Here is a 20,932-nt window from a genome sequence, read left to right on the forward strand (position 1 = left end):
GGGTTTGATAGAGCAAATAAGCGAACACTTGCATTCATAGAAAGACAGGTACAGAACACCTAATTAACTATCCAAAACAAAACAGGGGACGGGGGAAATTTTAATTTCCTTTTATCCACTGCAATGCACAGTCTGGAAGGGTGGAAGACAAATTTGAACAGAGAATAGGACAAATTCTTAGAATTTGCAGGATTAGAAAGCGAGAGCAGGTCTTAAAACTAAACGTATTCTCCTAAAAAGCCACTAGAAGAATAATTCCTACTTCACTGTCTGGTTCTATGCCCAAATAATTTTAGCGGTCAGTGTGATTTGTTGGCAATGATGGTTTCTGTGACAGTTGTTAAAAGGCAGTGACTCAGTTCCCTCAGTTGGCACCAGACAAGCTGCCAATGTTATTACTTATTCACTGTAAAGAGTCTGAAAAAAGTCAGCTTAGTTGTCACCATTATTTCAAGTGGGTGAGCCTCTTTACATTCAGAATATTGATTTGAGGTTAAGGAAAAAAGACAGGAACTAAAATGTAAAGGCACCAACTTTATTAACCATGGCACTAATGACTCTGACCAGGCCATCAGCAAACTTATTCAGCAACAATTTGCACTTGCAACACAGAGAAACACCCCACTGAGTTTCACACAGATAACCAACAGACTTCAGGACAGAGAAAATACCAGGAGGGTGAGCAAAACCTTATTAGAGCAAGAGGGCTAGACAATCAAAAAGGAGAGCTTATGAGTTTTAAGGAAGGACCTAGATGATTACAATAATGAACTGTACAAATCTTACACACTGTGGTAAACGGCAAGTTCATGGGGAGCTTAGGGCCGGAGGAAAGCTACCAGGAATTGGGGACCAACTTCCATCAAATGAGTTTTAGGTGATCTGCTGATACGTTGAAGGTTGAAAAGCAGAATCAAGAAGTGAGAAATGCTTGGATGAGCTTTCTAGCAGCAGTTGTATTGAGGCAATGACAGAACTGGATGAAGGTGTGACAGAGAAATACTGCAGTCTTTGTGATGTCAACTTCAGGGCTGAATAAAGTGCTCGAGCTGACAACAACCTGAAATAACCAGGCGAGTGTCCCAAATCGGGTTTTCGCGGTGATCAGAGATATTCCCTGTCACGCCATCCACCTTAACGGCAACTTCAAACTAACTTGTTATCTCACTCTGCTGAACATTAACTTTCGTTTCTCTTTCCACACACGTGGCCTCACTTGCTGAATGTTTCTAGAATCTTCTGTCTTTATTTCAGACAGCTTGAAAAGGCTCAGGAGTGCAAATGCACATGGACCATGATCCTCGTAAATGTCGGAATACAGGTGGCCCCCGTTTGTCGAACGTTCGCTTTACAACACCTTACTGTTACGAAAGACCTACATTAGTTACCTGTTTTCGCTAACAGAAGGTGTTTTCACTGTTATGAACAAAAGCAGCGCATCCCAAGCAGCCAAGCTCCTCCCCTGGAACTGCATTCTAGCCGGCATTGCTTAAACACGTGCCTGTGAGCATCTGTGCTTTATGTCGATTTATTTTGTGCATCCGTTAGCAAGATGAGTTCTCAGGTATCAGAGAAGCCTAAAAGAGCTCATAAGGGTGTTACGCTTAGTGTAAAACTAGACTTAATTGTTTCATCGTGGTGAACGAAGTAAGGACATTGTCCGCACGTTGAACTTGCCTGCGTCCACCATTCGCACTATTTATACACAGAGAGAAAGAATCTTGAAAGCTGCCTATGTTACTGTTGGTTCTGCTCGTAGCAAAGTGGTCTCTCTCAGTTGGCATCCAGTAATGGATAAAATGGCAAGTCTATTGCTTGAGTGGATTGATGGGTGTACAAAGCGTGGTGTTCCGTTAAGTTATCTTTTTAATAAGCTGAAACAGAAAGCACTGGACGATGGTGATGAAAGTGTTGCGAAAGTGGAATTTAAAGGTAGTCATGGGTGGTTTGATCGGTTTTTGAGGCGAGGACAGCTTCATAGCTTGAAGGTTAATGGAGAGAGTGCTTCAGCTGATAGTGAAGCTGCCAAAAAGTTCCCAGAAGAACTGAAGAAAATAATTACAGGAGGTGGTTATTCATATAAGCAAGTGTTTAACTGTGACGAAACTGCAATTTATTGGGAAAAATTGCCGAGCAAGACATTTATTTCGATACCATAATGCCTATTATTAACGCCACTGGTGATGCTGTCCTTAGGCCTCTACTAGTGTACCATTCAGAAAATCCGAGGGCGCTTAAAGGTGTTGATACGAATACACTTCCTGTTGTGTTTCGTTCACGTCCAAGCAGTTGGAACACCCAAGTGATTTTTTCTGAGTACATGAGTGGATACGTTAGTCCTTTTGTTGAAAAATACTGTAGAGAAAATAACCTCGATAATAGGTGTCTTGTGATTGTTGATAATTTTGCTGCTCATCCTCCTGTCATTTCCGAGTATGGCAGTAACATTCGTGTTGTGTTTTTACCACCGAATTCGACGTTGTTACTGCAACCATGTGACCAAGGCCTAATAGCCACAATCAAGGCTTACTATATGCAAAATGTGATGCGTTTTATTGTAAATGCCATTGACGGAGAGGGCAACTCCGAAGCATCTTTGCGAGAGATCTGGAAAGTCTACAATATAAATTTGGCAATTGCCAACCTTGGAGATGCTCTCGATAGGCTAACAGTTTCAATGAGAAATGGCGCTTGGAGGAAACTGTGTCCCGAAGCAGTGAACGATTTTAAAGGCTTCGAACCAACAACAATAACTACGGCAATAGTGACTTTGGCTAAGGAGGCTGGGTTTGTGGAAGTTGATGAAGATGATGTTGAAGAGGTTTTGGCATCCCATAACCAAGAACTGACAGATGAAGAGCTGATGCAATTACAAGAGGAAAAGATACGAATCGAAACCGAACACAATAGTGAACGGTCTGGAAGTGAAGTCGTCCAGGAACTGAACATGAAGCAACTGCGTGAGATTTTTGCTGTGATTGACAACGCTGCAATGATTGCAGAAAAGTATGACTTAGTTTAGGGCAGGTTTGCAGGATGGTTTGAGTGCTTACAAAGAACTATATGATAGAAAAATGCACGAGGCTAAGCAGTCAAGCATACTGTCGTTTTTCAAGCCTTCCACATCAGCCACAGCAGATGACGACCTCAACCTTCGACATCAAGGCAGGCAGACATAGAAGACGTTAGTGACCTGCCTGCCCTGATGGAAACAGATGATGATGAGATGACACCCCAGTTTCCCACCACCCCAACCTCCAACGACTCAGCCTAACTCAGTGTGCTCACTGCCTTCCTGATTCCGGTAAGTGAAACTACACTGTACATACATTATTCCTACTTTATACAGGCTGTGTATTTTTATGTGTTATTTGGTATGATTTGGCAGCATCATAGCTTAAAGGTTACTGGAGAGACTGCTTCCGGTAAGACTGTTTCCGCTACGCTAGTAGTGCTATGTAGTGAGATTTTCACTACGCTAGACAGTGCTGCAATGATTGCAGAAATGTATTTCTACTTTATATAGGCTGTGTATTTATCATATCATTCCTGCTTTCACTATATGTTTCTGTTATTTTAGGTTTAATGTGTTATTTGACATGATTTTGTGGGTTATTTTCTGGGTTTGGGAACGCTCACAAATTTTTCCCATATTAATAAATGCTTATTCACTTTACGACATTCCGGCTTACGAACCGTTTCATTGGAGCACTCTACCTTCTACAGGGAAAACCTGTAATTTTATTTTAAATGGCAACTTGCAGTACTGTTAATCAACTCATTTAGTTTTCTCGAATCTATCGTGTTGCTATAGAAAAGCTGAGTAAACTTACAACTCACCTCTGCCTTGAAATTTGCTAACTCATCCTTCAGAGCTGCAATTTCCCTGTAGAGTTGTTCAATCAACTTATCCCTGAAAATAAACAAATTCATGAGAGCAAATGTGCAAAAGAAAGTAAACTCCACTGTGAACTAATTCCCGGGTTAACAGTATGGGCAGTTGCCTGCCTATTTCAATACAGCTCACAAGAAATCATGCAGACAGTGGAAATGTTGAGCAATGCGCACTAAATGGTGAAGGAGATCAGTAGGTCAGGCAGCATCTGATGAAGGGTCTCGTCCTGAAATAATAATAATTTATTTTCCTCCATAGCTGCTGCCTGACCTGCTGAGTTCCTCGAACATTTTGTGTGTGCTATATAGAAAAAATCAGATATGCCACAGAATAAATCTAACTTACTATTGATTAGTTTTCACTCTTCTGATGGAAATAATTAAGCAACTGCAGACCACAATTTTGTCATTTCTTACTTTCCTGAAGGAATTACTTCAGTGAGATATAAACCCTTCTAAACTTTTCCCTCCAACAAGAGATAATGGCTGCCATCTGCTCACCAGGACAGCTAACTTGTTCCAGCATAGAGGAGGGAGATTGAAAATCTGGCTGAGTGGCAGCTCAACAACAACTGCTTAACTCAAAACCAGCCAGACCAAGGAGCTGATATGGACTTCAGGAGAGAGAAACCAGAGGTCTATGAGACAGTCCTCATCAGAGGATCAGAGGTAGAGAGGGTCAGCAACTTTAAATTCCTCAGAGGATCTGCCCTGGGTTCAGCACACAAGTGCAATTACAAAGAAAGCACAGCAGCATCTCTACTTCCTTAGGAGTTTGCATGGATTCGGTATGACATCAAAAACTTTGACAAACTTCTATGGATGTATGGTGGAGAGTGTATTGACTGGTTACATCACAGCCTGGTCTGGAAATACCAATGCCCTTGAATGGAAAATCCTAAAAAGTAGAGGATACAGCTGAGTCCATCACGGGTATAGCCCTACTGACCACTGAGCACATCTACATGGAGCACTGTCACAGGAAAGTGGTATCCGTCGCCAGGGACCCCCAGCACCCAGGACATGCTCTCTTCTCGCTGCTGCCATCAGGAAAGAAGGTACAGGAGACTCAGGACTCACCCCATCAGGTTCAGGAACAGCTGTTATCCCTCAACCATCAGGTTCTTAAACCAGAGAAGATAACTTCACTCAAATTCACTTGCTCCATCATTGAAATGTTTACACAACCCATGGACTCACTTTCGAGGACTCTTTATCTGAAATTCTTGATATTTATTGCTTATGTATTTACTTGTTATTATTTCTTTATTTTTGTATTTGCACAGTTTGTTGTCTTTTGCACATTGGTTAAATGCCCAAGTTGGCACAGTCTTTCATTGATTCTATAATGGTTATTATTCCATTATGGATTTATTGAGTATGCCCACAAGGAAATTAATCTCAGCTTGTATATGGTGACATACATGTACCTTGATAATAAATTTACTTTGAACTTTGTTGAAGAACTGGGCAATGCACACACAAGTGTCACCGTGTGGACCAGATTTCAAAGAACACAACTGAGCAGAACTAAGAAAGTTTAGACTGTCAACAAACTGATTTAGCATGGTTACTGGAAGTTTCATTGTTTCTGGAACAGTATCATTGATGCAGGAACAGGGAACAAGCAATAAAGTAATGTGCAACACATACAAAGTGCTAGAGAAACTCAGCAAGTCAGGCAGCATCAATGGGGGGGGGGGGGGGGTTCAATGTTTCATGCCGAGACCCTTCATCAGGGCTAAAAATAACATGTTCCAAAGGCAGATGGCAACTTCCATATCTGAATTTAATCCTGCTACAATTCAATGTTGGTCAATAAGGTGTGGTGATCGAAGTCATTAACCTAAATGCACCGTGACTTAAACTGGCTCAGTTCCAACATTCACAGCATTTTCTCATAAAGCCACATGTGGGTATTCAATACAGGTAAGCAATAAATTGTTTTATGATTTATGCTGGTTGGAGTGGGGGATTTGACGGGCCTAAGGAAACAGCAACTTCAAAGTGAGACAAAGAAAGCACGTGGCAAACATTAAACCTATTGTTATGTCACATCTTCTCCAGCAAGTGCAGGTCATAGAAGAATTACTTTAAGGGAAACAGAGTGCCTTTCTCAACTTCTTGTGCTTGATAGTAGTGAAGGAACAAATACCAGCAATGCTGGAAGTGTTAATACCAGTGCAGTCACACCCATTTCCTTGGGTGTTCCTTGAAATAAAGCAGTGATCACAGCACAGCAAACAAGGCGTGAGGCTCAGGCCTGAGCGTGTATCAAAACAGGGGGGCCTGGGTCCGACAGCAAGAAACCACCCGATACATCTTCCCAGGTGTGTACAATTTAAATACCAGACAAGATTAAAAAGATCAGGATGTCGAAGCTGGAGGTGAGGGACAGGCCAGTTCAGATCACTGCTCCACAAGCTTTATTCGCCTCTGCACTGAACTGAGCCTGTGGCCTGCAACTAACAGGCCTTCGAATCGGCTGTGGACTCACTTTCACGAACTTCAGTTCTGAATGCTATTTGCTTACTTTTATTTCTTGCATGATTTTTTTCCCTCTACACATTGGGTGCTGAAGTCTTCTTTTGTTTCAATTGGTTCTATTGGATTTCTTTGTTTTATGGCAACGTGTAAGGAGACAAATCTCAAGGCTGTACAAAGAACAGTTATTTTGATAATAAATACAATTTGAACTTTGAATAGTCTTAGCCACTCATGTGCATTGCTTGGTTGCTAACCCACAATTAGATGAAGTATTGACTGTATTCATATGACAGCTCTATGGCCCTAGGCTATTCATTCTGAGCAATTTTACAGAATCCAATTCATTGACCACAAAACTGGTCATTTTGAACCAATGGAAATAATTTATAACAAAATAGGATTAGTGATAATTACTGCAATTACAAAGGTAAAGATGACAGGATTTTATGTGAATATTTAGTTTCCATTTTTTAAAGAACATTTTCAGACCACATAATGTATGCACAATTGAATAGCTTCAATAAATCTCTCTCTCTCTCTCTCTCTCTCACTCACTCACTAAAACTCATCACCCTGACTGGAGCTCGGCCAACAACAGCAGCTTGCCAGAGTCCTCTGTCCTCGGCCAGTCTTTCAAATTGGCCCCAAACATCTTTCCACTCCTGGGGATGAGGTCTTTGGAGCTTCTGCTGGTGTTTCTTTAGCTCTGGGTATTTAAGGGATGGGGTTGCAAGCTGAAAGTCCAAACCCCCTCCTTCTGCAGCCAGCCCTGGGACCATCTGTGGCTGAGTTTTCAATAAGTCTACTACTACTTTACTCATTTTTAAAGTGAAATTAAAAACGACACTAGCATTACCCAGAAACCAAGTGTAGGGCCATTAATAAACTCAATGTCTGTTGAATGATGCGACTCTTTCCCTTCCTACGCCAAATCAATGGACAATCTGGTCTGGATTAACAAACAACTCAGCGTCAAAATTCAAAGTAAATTTATTATCGAAGTACATATATGTTACCATATGTCACCCTGAGATGCATTTTCTTGCGGGCATACAGTAAATACTAAGAAACAAACTAGACTTCATCAAAGTCTGCAAAGACAAACAACCAATGTGCAAAAACTAACAAATTGTGCAAACACCAAAAAGAAAAATCAAAACAACAGCATACAAATAATCAGCATATATTGAGAACGTGTTGTAGAACCTTGAAAGAAAGTCCATGTGCTGTGGAAACAGTTCAGTGAGCTATCCTCTCTGGTTCAGGAGTATGATGGTTGTAGGGTAATAACTGCTCCTGAACCTGGTGGGGTGGGACCTAAAGCTTCTGTACATTCTTCCTGGTGGCAGCAGCGAGCAGAGAGCACAACCCGGATGGCAGGGGTCTTTGATGGATGGCAGGGGTCTTTGATGGATGCTGCTTTCCTGTAGATGTGCTCAGTGGTGAGGAGAGCTTTACCTGTGATGCAACCAGTCAGTTTACTCTCCACTGTGCATCTTCAAAGGTCTATCAAAGTTATAGATGACATGCCGAATCTTTGCAAACTCATATGAAAGCAGAGGTGCTGCTGCATCTTCTTTGTAATGGCACGTACATGCTGGACCCAAGACAGTTCCTCTGAAATAACACTAAGGAATATTTCCAAGATGGCGGCGCGACGCAGCTTGCAGCGGCCTCTCTGGAGCTGATTATCTGTTATTTGTGAAGTGGGGTGCCGTGCGCAATCATAATCGATTGAAAACGGACGTGGGAGCACAGAGGAACATCGGGAAATCTCCAGGAAGACCTTCTTCGTTGCTGCTGCTGCGAGGTCCGGGACTCAGCTGGGAAGAACAGGCCCCCAGTCCTCAGGGTCGCGTTGCCGATGGCCGCTGGTGGGGTTGTCTTAATACGTTCGGCAGAGGATGGTGCTCGGAGAAGCTGTGCCGGAGGGGATGGTCGACGGACTCGGAGTCCGCTGCGGTCAGGTCGCTTTCAGTGTGTGCTGCGTCTGCGAGGCTGGGTTCGACAGAGCTTTCACTGTGTGCTGCATCTGCGAGGCTGAGTCGGGCGGCGCCCTGGAAGTCCATAGCGGGGGTATACCCTTCTGCCCCCGGCGTGGGATGGCGAGTCTGTCGGGACCCTGGGGACTTGCGGAAACTGTCAGGTGATTTCTTTTGAACTTATAGTCCTTTAACATCTTTGGACTATTTTTATTGTACCCATAGTCTGTTTTTTTATCAATTATGCTATTGTTTGCACTGTTGTAACTATGTGGTTTTGTGCAGGTCTTGTAGCTTTAGTTTTTGGTCTTGTTTTGTCTGGTGGATTTGGAGCTCCTTTCTGGGGAACGCGCTAAGACGGTAGTGCGATATTAATACGCAGCAGCCTCTCCGGACTCTGGATTGGGGATTGCCACACGTTATGTGGATTTTCTGGTGTAGTCTGTTTTGTCATGTGCTTTTGTGATATCATTCTGGAGGAACGTTGTCTCATCTTTTAACTGCATTGCATTTGTGGTTTCTAAATGACAATAAACCGAATCTGAATCAAGCTACCGACCTTCTCCACCGCTGACCTTCTGAAGAGGACTGGCTCATGGACCCCGTTTCCTCCTCCTGACGTCAATAATCAGTTCTTTCGTTTTGCTGACATGTCGAGCCCTGATCAACACGCCACAGCAAAGTCCTAATACATAATCCTTCATTATTGGTCCTTGAAGTGATGCAAGATTATCATCATCCAACTGCTCTGTAAATTCATACTGGGCAATATTTTTGTGCACCAAGTGAGTAACCATGTTGACCTCCAGAATTAACTTACTGTCAAGTTGTAATTCTTTCATCACAAGTATTGGTGCCAAGATAACACAATTCTTTGGAGAAAAATCAGGATTCAGATAACGAAGTCCATTCAAATACTTCAAGCAGCTCAGTTTTAGAAAAACAGAATACCAGACGGTGCAATGGTACAGTCATTGGTTTCATCTAGCCTGTGTTCAAAAGGCATTGAACAAGTGCTATATTGAGTTTTTCAGATAACCTTCTCAATTGACACATCTTTTTACTGTGTCTTTTTTAAAGCTCCCCATTCAAAACTCTCAAGTAGAATTTTAGAGAACTATTGTTCAATGAGCTACAAAGACTTTGAGGTTAAACTTCAAGAATGTATTCCCACCTGGTCAGATTTGGGCCAGACCATTCTTTCTCTTTGCTTTATTAATGTGAAGCAGGAAAATAAAATATTTGCACACCAACACTAAAAAGGGAAGGAGCGAAAGATGGTGCTAGAGAGGGACATCTCCTTGTCCATCTCTGAAATAGTTTAAGTTCTTCCCCTAATGCCTTTTCTTTCCTTTTCAAGATGGCTGGGGTCTTGTCGGAATCCATGATCTATAGACGCACTCAAACTGCCGTCCTTCATGGCAGTGTGTTCCTGCTCTTGGAGTTTACCGAGCAGTCTAGCATTTCCGATATTTCCAGGCGTGGCCTGGAAGTCGTGCACCTATGGGGTACAGCGTGGTGCGGCCCTCTGTACGACCTGATTCCTCACCTGTGTCGCCAACTGAAGCATCGCAGCAGATTGGAACATTGAGATGGCAGGCGCGGCTGTCGGACACCTCTGCATTCCAGCAGTAAATCTTGCCCTCTCTCGATGGTGGGAAAGAACTTGCTGCCAATTCTCGAGTCAGAGAAACTTGAAATAATGCGACGCTAAAGACTGTAACATTGAAAAGAGCGAGTTGTTGGCTTCCCCTCTCACTGTGGTGGGGGGAGAGAGGGGGGGGAGAGAGAGAGAGAGGGGGGCACATCAAATTGTTGGGATGAACAGTCGTTTTTGTTGGACTCAAGATCATGGTCTCTTTGGGGGTTTTGCGATTGCTTGCATGGTGGGGGGGGGGTTGATGCTTTGTTGCTGCTTGTGCATGGAGGGGGACTTTTGGGTTCTAAAGTTTTCCTGTTATTCATTCTTTGACATTTTCTTCTGTTTAGTAAATAAATTTCAGGTTGTATACAGTACACATTATACATTCTCTTATACTAAATGGAACCATTGAAACATTTACCTACTGTATGTATTAAGAACACGAAGACTCACTCCATGACACCCAACAATCACCAAATGGATAGCAGCTGGAAGGTACCAATTAACAAAACAATTTTCCCCCCAAAATGCAAGTGAGATAAATAGCCTTACCTTTCATCCTTAGACATTCCATTCTGACTATTAAAATTGAAAGGGTCAGTGGGCCCAGTACTTCCAAAGAGGTCATCAAATTTATTATCAAATAAACTCTGCAAAAGGAAGAGAGTTAAGATTTATGAATGGTAACCATAGTGACTGATCCACTCACACAAAAATACAATGAAAACAAACCTTAATGTAGAAGGCAGGAGTTAAATGTCTGTTCAGAAATAACATGCTGATAATTCACAGAAAGAAGAACACAGGAAAATAGGAGCAAATGTAGGCCTGCCTCATCATTGAATATGATCATGGCTGATCTAAGGAAAAGAGGAAACACAGTAAAGAGATTGGAACCAAAAAGGCCAAGGAAATACCCAACAACACCTGGCCAAAGAATTTTGATTCTGGTTTTTTGTGGCTCATTTTCCCAAAAGACATCTCTTAACTTTTGATAAAGTCACCTACCTATAAATGGGTCACTTCAGCTAGTTACTCAATCCAGCAACCGTTCTCTTGCATGATTATGAACAAACATGCTACAAATGTTGTGACTGTTGTAGCTGTACATGGTGATAAATAATTAGAGGCTACATTCTGACAAGAGTCATTAATCAACCAGGAACTCAAATTACTCTCATTTCACTTTCTTGCCTCGGATCCCATTAGCAAACTAACATAACTTATCACAGAACAACAACACACACAAAATGCTGGTGGAACACAGCAGGCCAGGCAGCATCTATAAGGAGAAGCACTGTCGATGGTTCGGGCTGAGACCGTTCGTCAGGACTAACGGAAAGGAAAGATAGTAAGAGATTTGAAAGGTTTGGGGCGGGGGGAAATGCGAAATGATAGGAGAAGACTGGAGGGGGTGGGATGAAGCTAAGAGCTGGAAAGGTGATTGGTGAAAGTGATACCGAGCTGGAGAAGGGAAAGGATCATGGGACGAGAGGCCTCGGGAGAAGGGGGGGGGGGGGGGGGAGCACCAGAGGGAGATGGAGAACAGGCAAACAACTAAATATGTCAGGGATGGGGTAAGAAGGGGAGAAGGGGCATTAACGGAAGTTAGAGAAGTCAATGTTCATGCCGTCAGGTTGGAGGCTACCCAGCCGGTATATAAGGTGTTGTTCCTCCAACCTGAGTTTGGATTCATTTTGACAGTAGAGGAGGCCATGGATAGACATATCAGAATGGGAATGGGACGCGGAATTAAAATGTGTGGCCACTGGGAGATCCTGCTTTCTCTGGCAGACCGAGCATAGGTGTTCAGCGAAATGGTCTCCCAGTCTGCGTCGGGTCTCACCAATATATAAAAGGCCACACGGGGATCACCGGACGCAGTATACCACACCAACCGACTCACAGGTGAAGTGTCGCCTCACCTGGAAGGACTGTCTGGGGCCCTGAAAGGTGGTGAGGGAGGAAGTGTAAGGGCAGGTGTAGCACTTGTTCCGCTTGCAAGGATAAGTGCCAGGAGGGAGATTGGTGGGAAGGGATGGGGGGGGGGGGGGGGTGATGAATGGACAAGGGTGTCACGTAGGGAGTGATCCCTGTGGAAAGCAGAAAGAGGGGTGAGGGAAAGATGTGCTTGGTAGTGGGATCCTGTTGGAGGTGGCGTAAGTTACAGAGAATTATACGTTGGACCTGGAGGCTGGGGGGGGGGGTGGTAAGTGAGGACAAGGGGAACCCTATCCCAAGTGGGGTGGCGGGCAGATGGGGTGAGGGCAGATGTGCGGGAAATGGGAGAGACACGTTTGAGAGCAGAGTTGATGGTGGAAGAAGGGAAGTCCCTTTGTTTAAAAAAGGAAGACATCTCCTTCGTCCTGGAAAGAAAAGCCTCATCCTGAGAGCAGATGCAGCGGAGACGGAGGAATTGTGAGAAGGGGATAGCATTTTTGCAAGAGACAGGGTGGGAAGAGGAATAGTCCAGGTAATAGTCCCTTCCCACCGATCTCCCTCCCGGCACTTATCCTTGTAAGCGGAACAAGTGCTACACCTGCCCTTACACTTCCTCCCTCACCACCATTCAGGGCCCCAGACAGTCCTTCCAGGTGAGGCGACACTTCACCTGTGAGTCCGCTGGTGTGGTATACTGCGTCCGGTGCTCCCGGTGTGGCCTTTTATATATTGGTGAGACCTGACGCAGACTGGGAGACCGTTTCGCTGAACACCTACGCTCGGTCCGCCAGAGAAAGCAGGATCTCCCAGTGGTCACACATTTTAATTCCACGTCCCATTCCAATTCTGATATGTCTATCCATGGCCTCCTCTACTGTCAAAATGAATCCAAACTCAGGTTGGAGGAACAACACCTTATATACCGTCTGGGTAGCCTCCAACCTGATGACATGAACATTGACTTCTCTAACTTCCATTAATGCCCCTCCTCCCCTTCTTACCCCATCCCTGACATAATTAGTTGTTTGCCTGTTCTCCATCACCCTCTGGTGCTCCCCCACCCCCTTTCTTTCTCCCGAGGCCACCCATCCCATGATCCTTTCCCTTCTCCAGCTTGGTATCACTTTCACCAATCACCTTTCCAGCTCTTAGCTTCATTCCACCCCCTCCGGTCTTCTCCTATCATTTCGCATTTCCCCCTCCCCCCACTACTTTCAAATCTCTTACTATCTTTCCTTTTCAGTTAGTCCTGACGAAGGGTCTCGGCTCGAAACGTCGACAGTGCTTCTCCCTATAGATGTTGCCTGGCCTGCTGTGTTCCACCAGCATTTTGTGTATGTTGTTGTTTGAATTTCCAGCACCTGCAGATTTCCTCGTGTAACTTATCACAGACTAAAGAGCAAGATTATGAATTTATTGTCTGACCTACAGTTGCAAGAAAAGTGTGTGAACACTTTGGAATTACCTGGTTTTCTCTATTAGTTATTCATAAAATGTGGTCTGATCTTCATCTAAGTCACAATAATAGACAAACACAATCTGCCTAAACTAATAACACACAAACAATCGTACTTCTTGTCAATATTGAACACACCATTTAAACAATCACAATCTAGGTTTAAAAAAGTATGTGAACATCTGAGGTAATGGCTTCTAGAAAAGTTATATGGTGTCAGGTGTTCCAATTAATGAGATGAAATTGGAGGTATGGGTTGTAGAGGTGCCCTGTCCTATAAATAAATACAAGTCAGGTGCCTGCTCTTCTCAAGAAAGATCTCAAGAAGATGTGTAGAGATTCATGAATCCAGAAAAGGCTACAAAAGAATTTTTAAAGACCTGAGTGTTCATCAGTCCATAGTAATAGAAGTTGTCCAGAAATAGAGGAAACACAGTACTGTTGCTACCCTCAGTAGGAGTGGGCTTCCTACAAAGAAAACAAAAAGAGCACAACATGCAGTGCTGAAGGAGGTGCAAAAGAACCCATGGATAACAGGAAAAGACCTGCCGAAATATCTAGAATGTGAAAGTCTCTGCTCATGCATCCACTGTAAGAAAAACTCTGAACAAGAAGGTGCCCATGGAAAGACAACACGGCGGAAACCACTGCTCTCCAAACAAAAATATTGCTGAAGGTCTCAAGTTTGCAAAAGACCAGCTGAATGTTCCTCAATGCTTCTGGGACAATGTTCTGTGGACAGATGAGACAAAAGTTGAACTTTCTGGCTGAAATGCACATCGCAATGTTTGGAGGGAAAAGGGGACTGTACACCAACACCTCATCTCAACTGTAAAGCATGGTGCAAGGAGCTTCATGGTTTGGGGCTGCTTTGCTGCCTCAGGGCCTGGACAGCTTGCAACCATGGAGGGAACAATGAATTCAAAATTGTATCAAGACATTTTACAGGAAAGTATCAGGGTAGCAGTGCATCATCTGAAGCTTAATAGAAGTAGGGTGAACCAACAAGACAATGACCTGAAACAGAAAAGTAAATCAGTAACAGAATAAAGTTTAAAAAGAAGAAAATTCATTGTTTTGGAATGGCCAAATCAGAGTCCAGACCTTAATCCAATTGAGATGCTGTGGCATGATCTGAAGAGGGCTGTTCATGCATGGTGTCCAAAAAAAAATTGATAAGAGTCATAGAAAAGTACAGAACAGAAACAGGCCCTTTGGCTCATTGACTCTGAGCCAAACTATTTAAACCACCTACTCCCATCAAGCTGCACTAGCACCATAACCCTCCATACCGCTCCCATCCATGTACCTATCCAAACTTCTCTTTAATGTTCAAGTTGAGCTCGCATGCACCACTTGTGCTGGCAGCTCTTTCCATGCTCTCCCGACCCTCTGAGTGAAGAATTTCCCCTCATGTTCCCCTTAAACTTTACACCTTTCACCCATGACCCCTGGGTGTATTCCCACCCAACCTCAATGGAAAAACCCTCCTTGGATTTACCCTATCTATACCCCTCATAATTTTGTATACTTCCATCAAATCTCCTCTCAATCTTCTATGTTCCAAAAAATAAAGTTCTAACCTATTCAATCTTTCTTTATAACTCAGGTCCTCCAGACCCGGCAACATCCTTGTAAATTTTCTCAGGTTTTACTTCAGCGAAGATACTAAATGGATAAAAGTGACAGATCAATGGAGCAGAGATACACGTCAGCTAAAATCTAACTGATTGTTGTATTAAGCTCAAGGGGCTGAATGGTCTCTGTTATGTCATATTTACATATTTGTTTTATGAATTATTTTAATTTGCCACCGGCTGTTTAGAACTTTTACAAATTACTGGCTATCGTTAAACTATAGTAATAGATTGGCCAGTGTTGATGGACTATGATAATGCATATAATATGGAACAGCAGAAGGTGGCACAAACGCTGGAACATGTCTGTAAAGAGTGAAAATAATGACAAATAATATTTTAGGTTGATGGTATTTTAATAGAAATGGGATAAGTTAGAAATAAAGCATTTTTTAAGGTGCAAAGATGAATCCTTCCTGATGAAGGGTGATTGACATGAAGCTTTCTCCCTCAGAACTGCTGCCTAACCATTTGAGTATTTACAAGTTTTCTGTTTCTATTTCAGACTTCTGGCATTTGCAGTATTTTGTATTACAACAGTTTGGCACATATCACCATTGTAAGCCTTTTGCATGAAATGATTTGTTCTTCAGGTTTGTGTACAAATTTCTTGTTACTGAAGTAAGAGTATTCCTGGTAAAAGTATGACACTGTTTCCCCATAGTTTCATATTCAAACTGCATCGGTTCATAAAATCCTTGGCATCTAGTTCAATTCACACTGGCACAATAACTAAACATTACAATTAATCTTTCTGCTCTGATGCTGGAGAAAGAGGGACATTCAGCAGTGGTTCGCACACCTGATTGGATCATTAGGCAGATACATTCAGTGGCCAATGGACTGAATGAGTTTTGTATGGAGGAATGATCTAAAATTCCTCCTCATTGCTGTGCAAGTCTGATCAGCGGCTTCAGGAAATGTTTGGTGGAGGTGATTGCTGCTAAAGTTCTACCAGGCATTAAATACAAGGATTCACATATTTTTTCCAACCTGGACTGTAAATGATTAAACAATGTGTTCAATAAAGACATGAAAAGTACAATTGCTTGTGCGTGGTTGGTTTAGACAGATTGTGTTTGTCTATTATTGTGACTTAGATGAAGATCAGGCTACATTTTATGAGTAATTAATGCAAACCAGGTAATTGCAAAGGGTTCACAAACTTTTTCTTGTAACTGTAAATGGATCAGTTTCAATGTCCACATTACACAAACCCAATGAGCCTCTTAGTCAAAGCAAACCAATTAAAAAGGAGAGATGAAAGAAAATACTAAATATTTTACCCACAACAAATGTAAAGGAGATACAGCCCACTTAAGTAACGATGGTCATGCAACAGGATATTTATAGTACTGTGGCAACCCACTTTCTGCGCAGGCGAAACGGCTCACAAATAGCCCGCGTGCGGGGAGAGACTTTGGTAATGCACTTCTGATGTCATTTCTGCCCGGAGAGGGCGGGAACTAGGGATTAAAAGCCAACGCCATGAAGTTTGAATAAATTAGTCTCGAAACGACTTACCGACTGCGTGTCATTGTCTTTAGCTCTGCATGTAGTACATCGCTACATTGGTGACCTCGACGGTCCAAATGGGATTTGGACCAAAGATGACTGACTCTTCATCTGTTCACGCAGTTTCGCTAAAACTGCTGACTTTCTGGATGCTGCAACCACGCGTGTGGTTTAGCCAAGCAGAAGCCCAGTTCCAGATTCGGCAGATCTCTTCTGATTCCACGCGTTACTACCATGTGGTGAGCGCCCTTGACCAGGAGTCAGCCGTCCAGGTTGCGGATTTCATACAGTCGCCCCCAGAAGGCGGCAAATATGAAGCATTCAAAGCGCTGCTCATTGGGACCTTTGGCCTCTCACGACGTGAGCGGGGTGCCCGCCTGCTTCACCTGGACGGTTTGGGAGACAGACTGCCGTCAGCATTGATGAACGAGATTCTGGCCCTGGCTGACAGACACAAGCCCTGCCTCATGTTTGAGCAAGCATTCCTGGAGCAACTGCCCAAGGACATACATCCGCTGCTGGCCGACGCAGATTTCAGCGACCCTCGGAAGGTGGCGGCCCGGGCAGACATGCTGTGGAAAGCCAAGAGGGAGAGCGTGGCGTCCGTTGGTCAGATTACCAAGCCACGCGCCCATCAGCAGACCAGGCCCGGCAGGGGGGCGCAGAGGCAGGAGCGAGGAGGACAGTGAACAGTGGTGTTTCTACCACCAGCGGTGGGGCACAGAAGCCCGCCGTTGTTGCCCGCCCTGCAAGGGCTAGGGCCAGCTGCCGCTAATGACTATGGCGGCTGGCCACCAGGACAGCCTCTTGTACGCCTGGGACAAACAGTCGGGACGCTGCTTCTTGGTTGACACCGGAGCGAGATCAGCGTCTTACCCCCGATGGGGTACGACACCCGCAACAGGAAGCCAGGACCCACCCTGAGGGCCGCCAACGGCAGCACGATACGGACTTACAGCACCCGCACAGTGCAGCTGCAGTTCGGCGCCAGCCGGTTCACGTGGGACTTCACACTGGCCGCCATGGCCCAACCACTCCTGGGGGCGGACTTCTTGCGAGCTCACAGCCTGCTGCTCGACTTGCAAGGGAAAAGACTGGTACATGCTGAGACTTTCCAGACGTTCTCCCTGGGTGAAGCCAAGTTGCTGGCCCCACACCTGGACTCCATTACGCTGTCGGACAACGAATTCACCAGAATCCTGGCGGACTTTCCAACGATTCTGGCACCACAGTTCATGGCAGCCATGCCCAGACACGGAGTACAGCACCACATCCCGACCAAGGGACCACCCCTCCACGCCCACGCACGAAGGCTCCCCCCGGAAATGTTCCGCCTGGCGAAGGAGGAGTTCAAGAGGATGGAGGAATTGGGGATCGTACGGAGGTCCGACAGCCCGTGAGCCTCCCCCCTGCACATGGTGCCCAAAGCAGCCGGGAGCTGGAGACCATGCGGCGACTACCGCAGACTGAACAGGGCTACCACTCCAGACCGTTACCCCGTGCCGCACATACAGGACTTTGCAGCAAACCTGCACAAGGCAAGAATATTTTCTCAGGTAGACCTCGTCTGCGGATACCATCAAATCCCGGTACACCCTGAAGACGTCCCCAAAACAGCACTTATCACCCCGTTCGGCCTGTTCGAGTTCCTCCGAATGCCATTCGGCCTGAAGAATGCCGCACAGACATTCCAGCAGCTAATGGATGCGGTGGGACGACATCCTCATAGCCAGCAGTAGTTGTCGGGAGCATTTGTCCCACCTCCGCCAGCTCTATTCCCGCCTGAGTGATTTCGGCCTCATGATCAACCCGGCCAAATACCAGTTCAGTCTCAACACCACCGATTTCCTGGGCCACAGGATTACCAAAGACGGGGCAACACCTCTGCCCGCTAAGGTAGACGCGATCCGCCACTTTGCCTGGCCCAACACAAAGGCCTGCAGGAGTTCGTTGGTATAGTGAACTTCTACCACCGTTTCCTCCCCTCAGCAGCCCGTATCATGCGCCCTTTGTACACCCTGATGTCGGGTAAAGGCAAGGACATTACTTGGGACGAGGAGGCCGCGGCCGCTTTTGTTAAAGCCAAGGAAGCCTTGGCAGATGCCGCGATGCTGGTGCACCCCAGAACGGACGTTCCAACCGCCCTCACGGTGGACACATCCAACACAGCAGTCGGTGGGGTGCTGGAGCAACTCATCGAGGGGCGCTGGCAACCCCTGGCATTCTTCAGCAAACACCTACGACCACCCAAACTCAAGTACAGTGCCTTCGACCGGGAGCTGTTGGCACTGTATCTGACAATCCGGCATTTCAGGTACTTCTTAGAAGGCAGGCGGCTCACCGCGTTCACGGACCACAAACCGCTGACCTTCGCGTTCACGAAGGTGTCTGATCCCTGGTGAACCACCACCAGTCCGCCAGCAGCGACATCTGTCCTACATCTCCAAGTACACGACGGACATCCAGCATGTCTCGGGAAAGGACAACGTCGGGGCGGACGCACTCTCCAGACCAGCTGTCCAGGCCCTGTCCCTGGGGGTGGACTATGCAGCACTGGCGGAGGCACAGCAGGCAGACAACAAGATGCCCAGCTACAGGACCGCAGTCTCGGGTTTGCACCTACTTCCTCGTAGGTCCAGGTGAGACGACCCTCCTGTGCAACGTGGCTACCGGCCAACCTCGCCCCATTGTCTCGGCAGCCTGGAGGCGGCGAGTTTTCGACTCCATACACGGTTTGGTGCACCCATCTATCAGGACAACCGTCCGGCTGTTCTCCAGCAAGTTCGCGTGGCACGGACTTCGCAAACAGGTCAGCGAATGGGCCAGAACGTGCACGCAGTGCCAAACAGCCAAGGTGCAGCGGCACACTAAAGCCACGCTGCAGCAGTTCGAACCCACCCGCCGGAGGTTTGACCACATTCATGTGGATATCGTGGGGCCCCTACCAGTGTCACGAGGAGCGCGGTACCTCCTAACTATGGTAGACCGGTTCACAAGGTGGCCAGAGGCGGTCCCGCTCACCGACACATCTGACAATTCCTGCGCCCGAGCACTGATTGCAACCTGGGTAGCACGCTTCGGGGTACCGGCCCACATTACCTCCGACAGAGGCGCCCAGTTCACCTCCAGCCTGTGGTCGGCTGTGGCCAGCTTGTTGAGTACACAGCTACACCACACTATTGTCTACCACCCACAGTCAAACGGACTAGTGGAACGCTTCCACCATCACTTGAAGTCGGCTCTCATGGCCCGCCTGAGAGGACCTAACTGGGTGGACAAGCTTCCCTGGGTCCTGCTTGGAATTCGCACAGTGCCCAAAGAGGATCTGCACGCCTCGTCAGCCAAGTTGGTGTACGGCGCACCCCTGGCCGTCCCGGGAGAGTTCATACCAGCCCCAAGGGGGCAAGAGGAAGAACCCGCAGCAGTCCTGGACAGGTTGCGCGAAAGGCTCGGCAACCTGGTCCCCGTACCAACTTCACAGCACGGACGGACCCCGACCCATGTACCCAAAGACCTGCAGAACTGTAAGTTTGTGTTTGTACGAAGGGGCAGACACCGGGCACCGCTACAGCGGCCGTACGAGGGGCAGTTCAAGGTGATCAGGAACAACGGGTCCACATACGTTCCGGACATTGGGGGGAAAGAGGAGGTTTTCACGGTGGACCGACTCAAACCAGCAACTTGGTGCAGCCGGTCGAGGTTCAGGCACCGCGGCGCAGAGGCAGACCTCCCAAACAGAGGCTGATCCAGACTGTGGACATTGGGGGTGTATCGCCGGTATTGGGGGAGGGTTATGTGGCGACCCACTTTCTGCGCAGGCGAACCGGCTCACAAATAGCCCGCGCGCGGGGAGAGACTTTGGTAATGCACCTCTGACGTCATTTCCACCCGGGGAGGGCGGGAACTAGGGATTAAAAGCCAGTGCCATGAAGTTTGAATAAACTAATCTCGAAACGACTTACCGACTGCGTGTCGTTGTCTCTAGTTCTGTATGTAGTACATCACTACAGTACCATCCCTAAGCCATTTGTACAAATATAACCAGAACAAGGGCACTGTGCAACATAGTCGAGGGAAAAGTGACTGGAACCTTGATATAAGAGGTTGATTGTAAATAAGTATTAAAAGGAGGGAAGAACAAAGAGAATTTTCTAGCTTAGAACCTAGACAGCAGAAGGCAACACAGAAATAATGAAAAGGAATTTTGTTAGTGGAAGAGTGACAGTGGAATTGAAAGAGAAAGAGAAAGAGACTGTGGAAGAGAAAGCCTGTCATAAAGCTAAAAAGCTCAAATCAACAGAAAGTGATTAACAAAAAAACCCACTGAGAAGCAAAGACCAAAGTGAATGGCCACAGAGAAGAAGCTGGGACTGTTTGG

General features: G+C 45.8%; 1 protein-coding gene across 2 annotated transcripts in view; it reads right to left on the reverse strand.

Annotated features, from left to right (window-relative positions):
* The window catches only part of hip1 (huntingtin interacting protein 1), a 344,258-nt gene that overhangs the window by 76,816 nt on the left and 246,510 nt on the right, over positions 1-20,932 (reverse strand). For both annotated transcript variants that reach the window (XM_073053676.1, XM_073053677.1), the window contains exons 12-13: positions 10,558-10,655; positions 3,841-3,913 (exon numbers count right to left, since the gene is read on the reverse strand). In XM_073053676.1, the coding sequence (XP_072909777.1) occupies positions 3,841-3,913; positions 10,558-10,655 (171 nt within the window). The remainder of the gene's footprint in view (positions 1-3,840; positions 3,914-10,557; positions 10,656-20,932) is intronic.

This window comes from Hemitrygon akajei, chromosome 8, assembly GCF_048418815.1.
Source record: "Hemitrygon akajei chromosome 8, sHemAka1.3, whole genome shotgun sequence".
Taxonomy (NCBI): Eukaryota; Metazoa; Chordata; class Chondrichthyes; order Myliobatiformes; family Dasyatidae; genus Hemitrygon; species Hemitrygon akajei.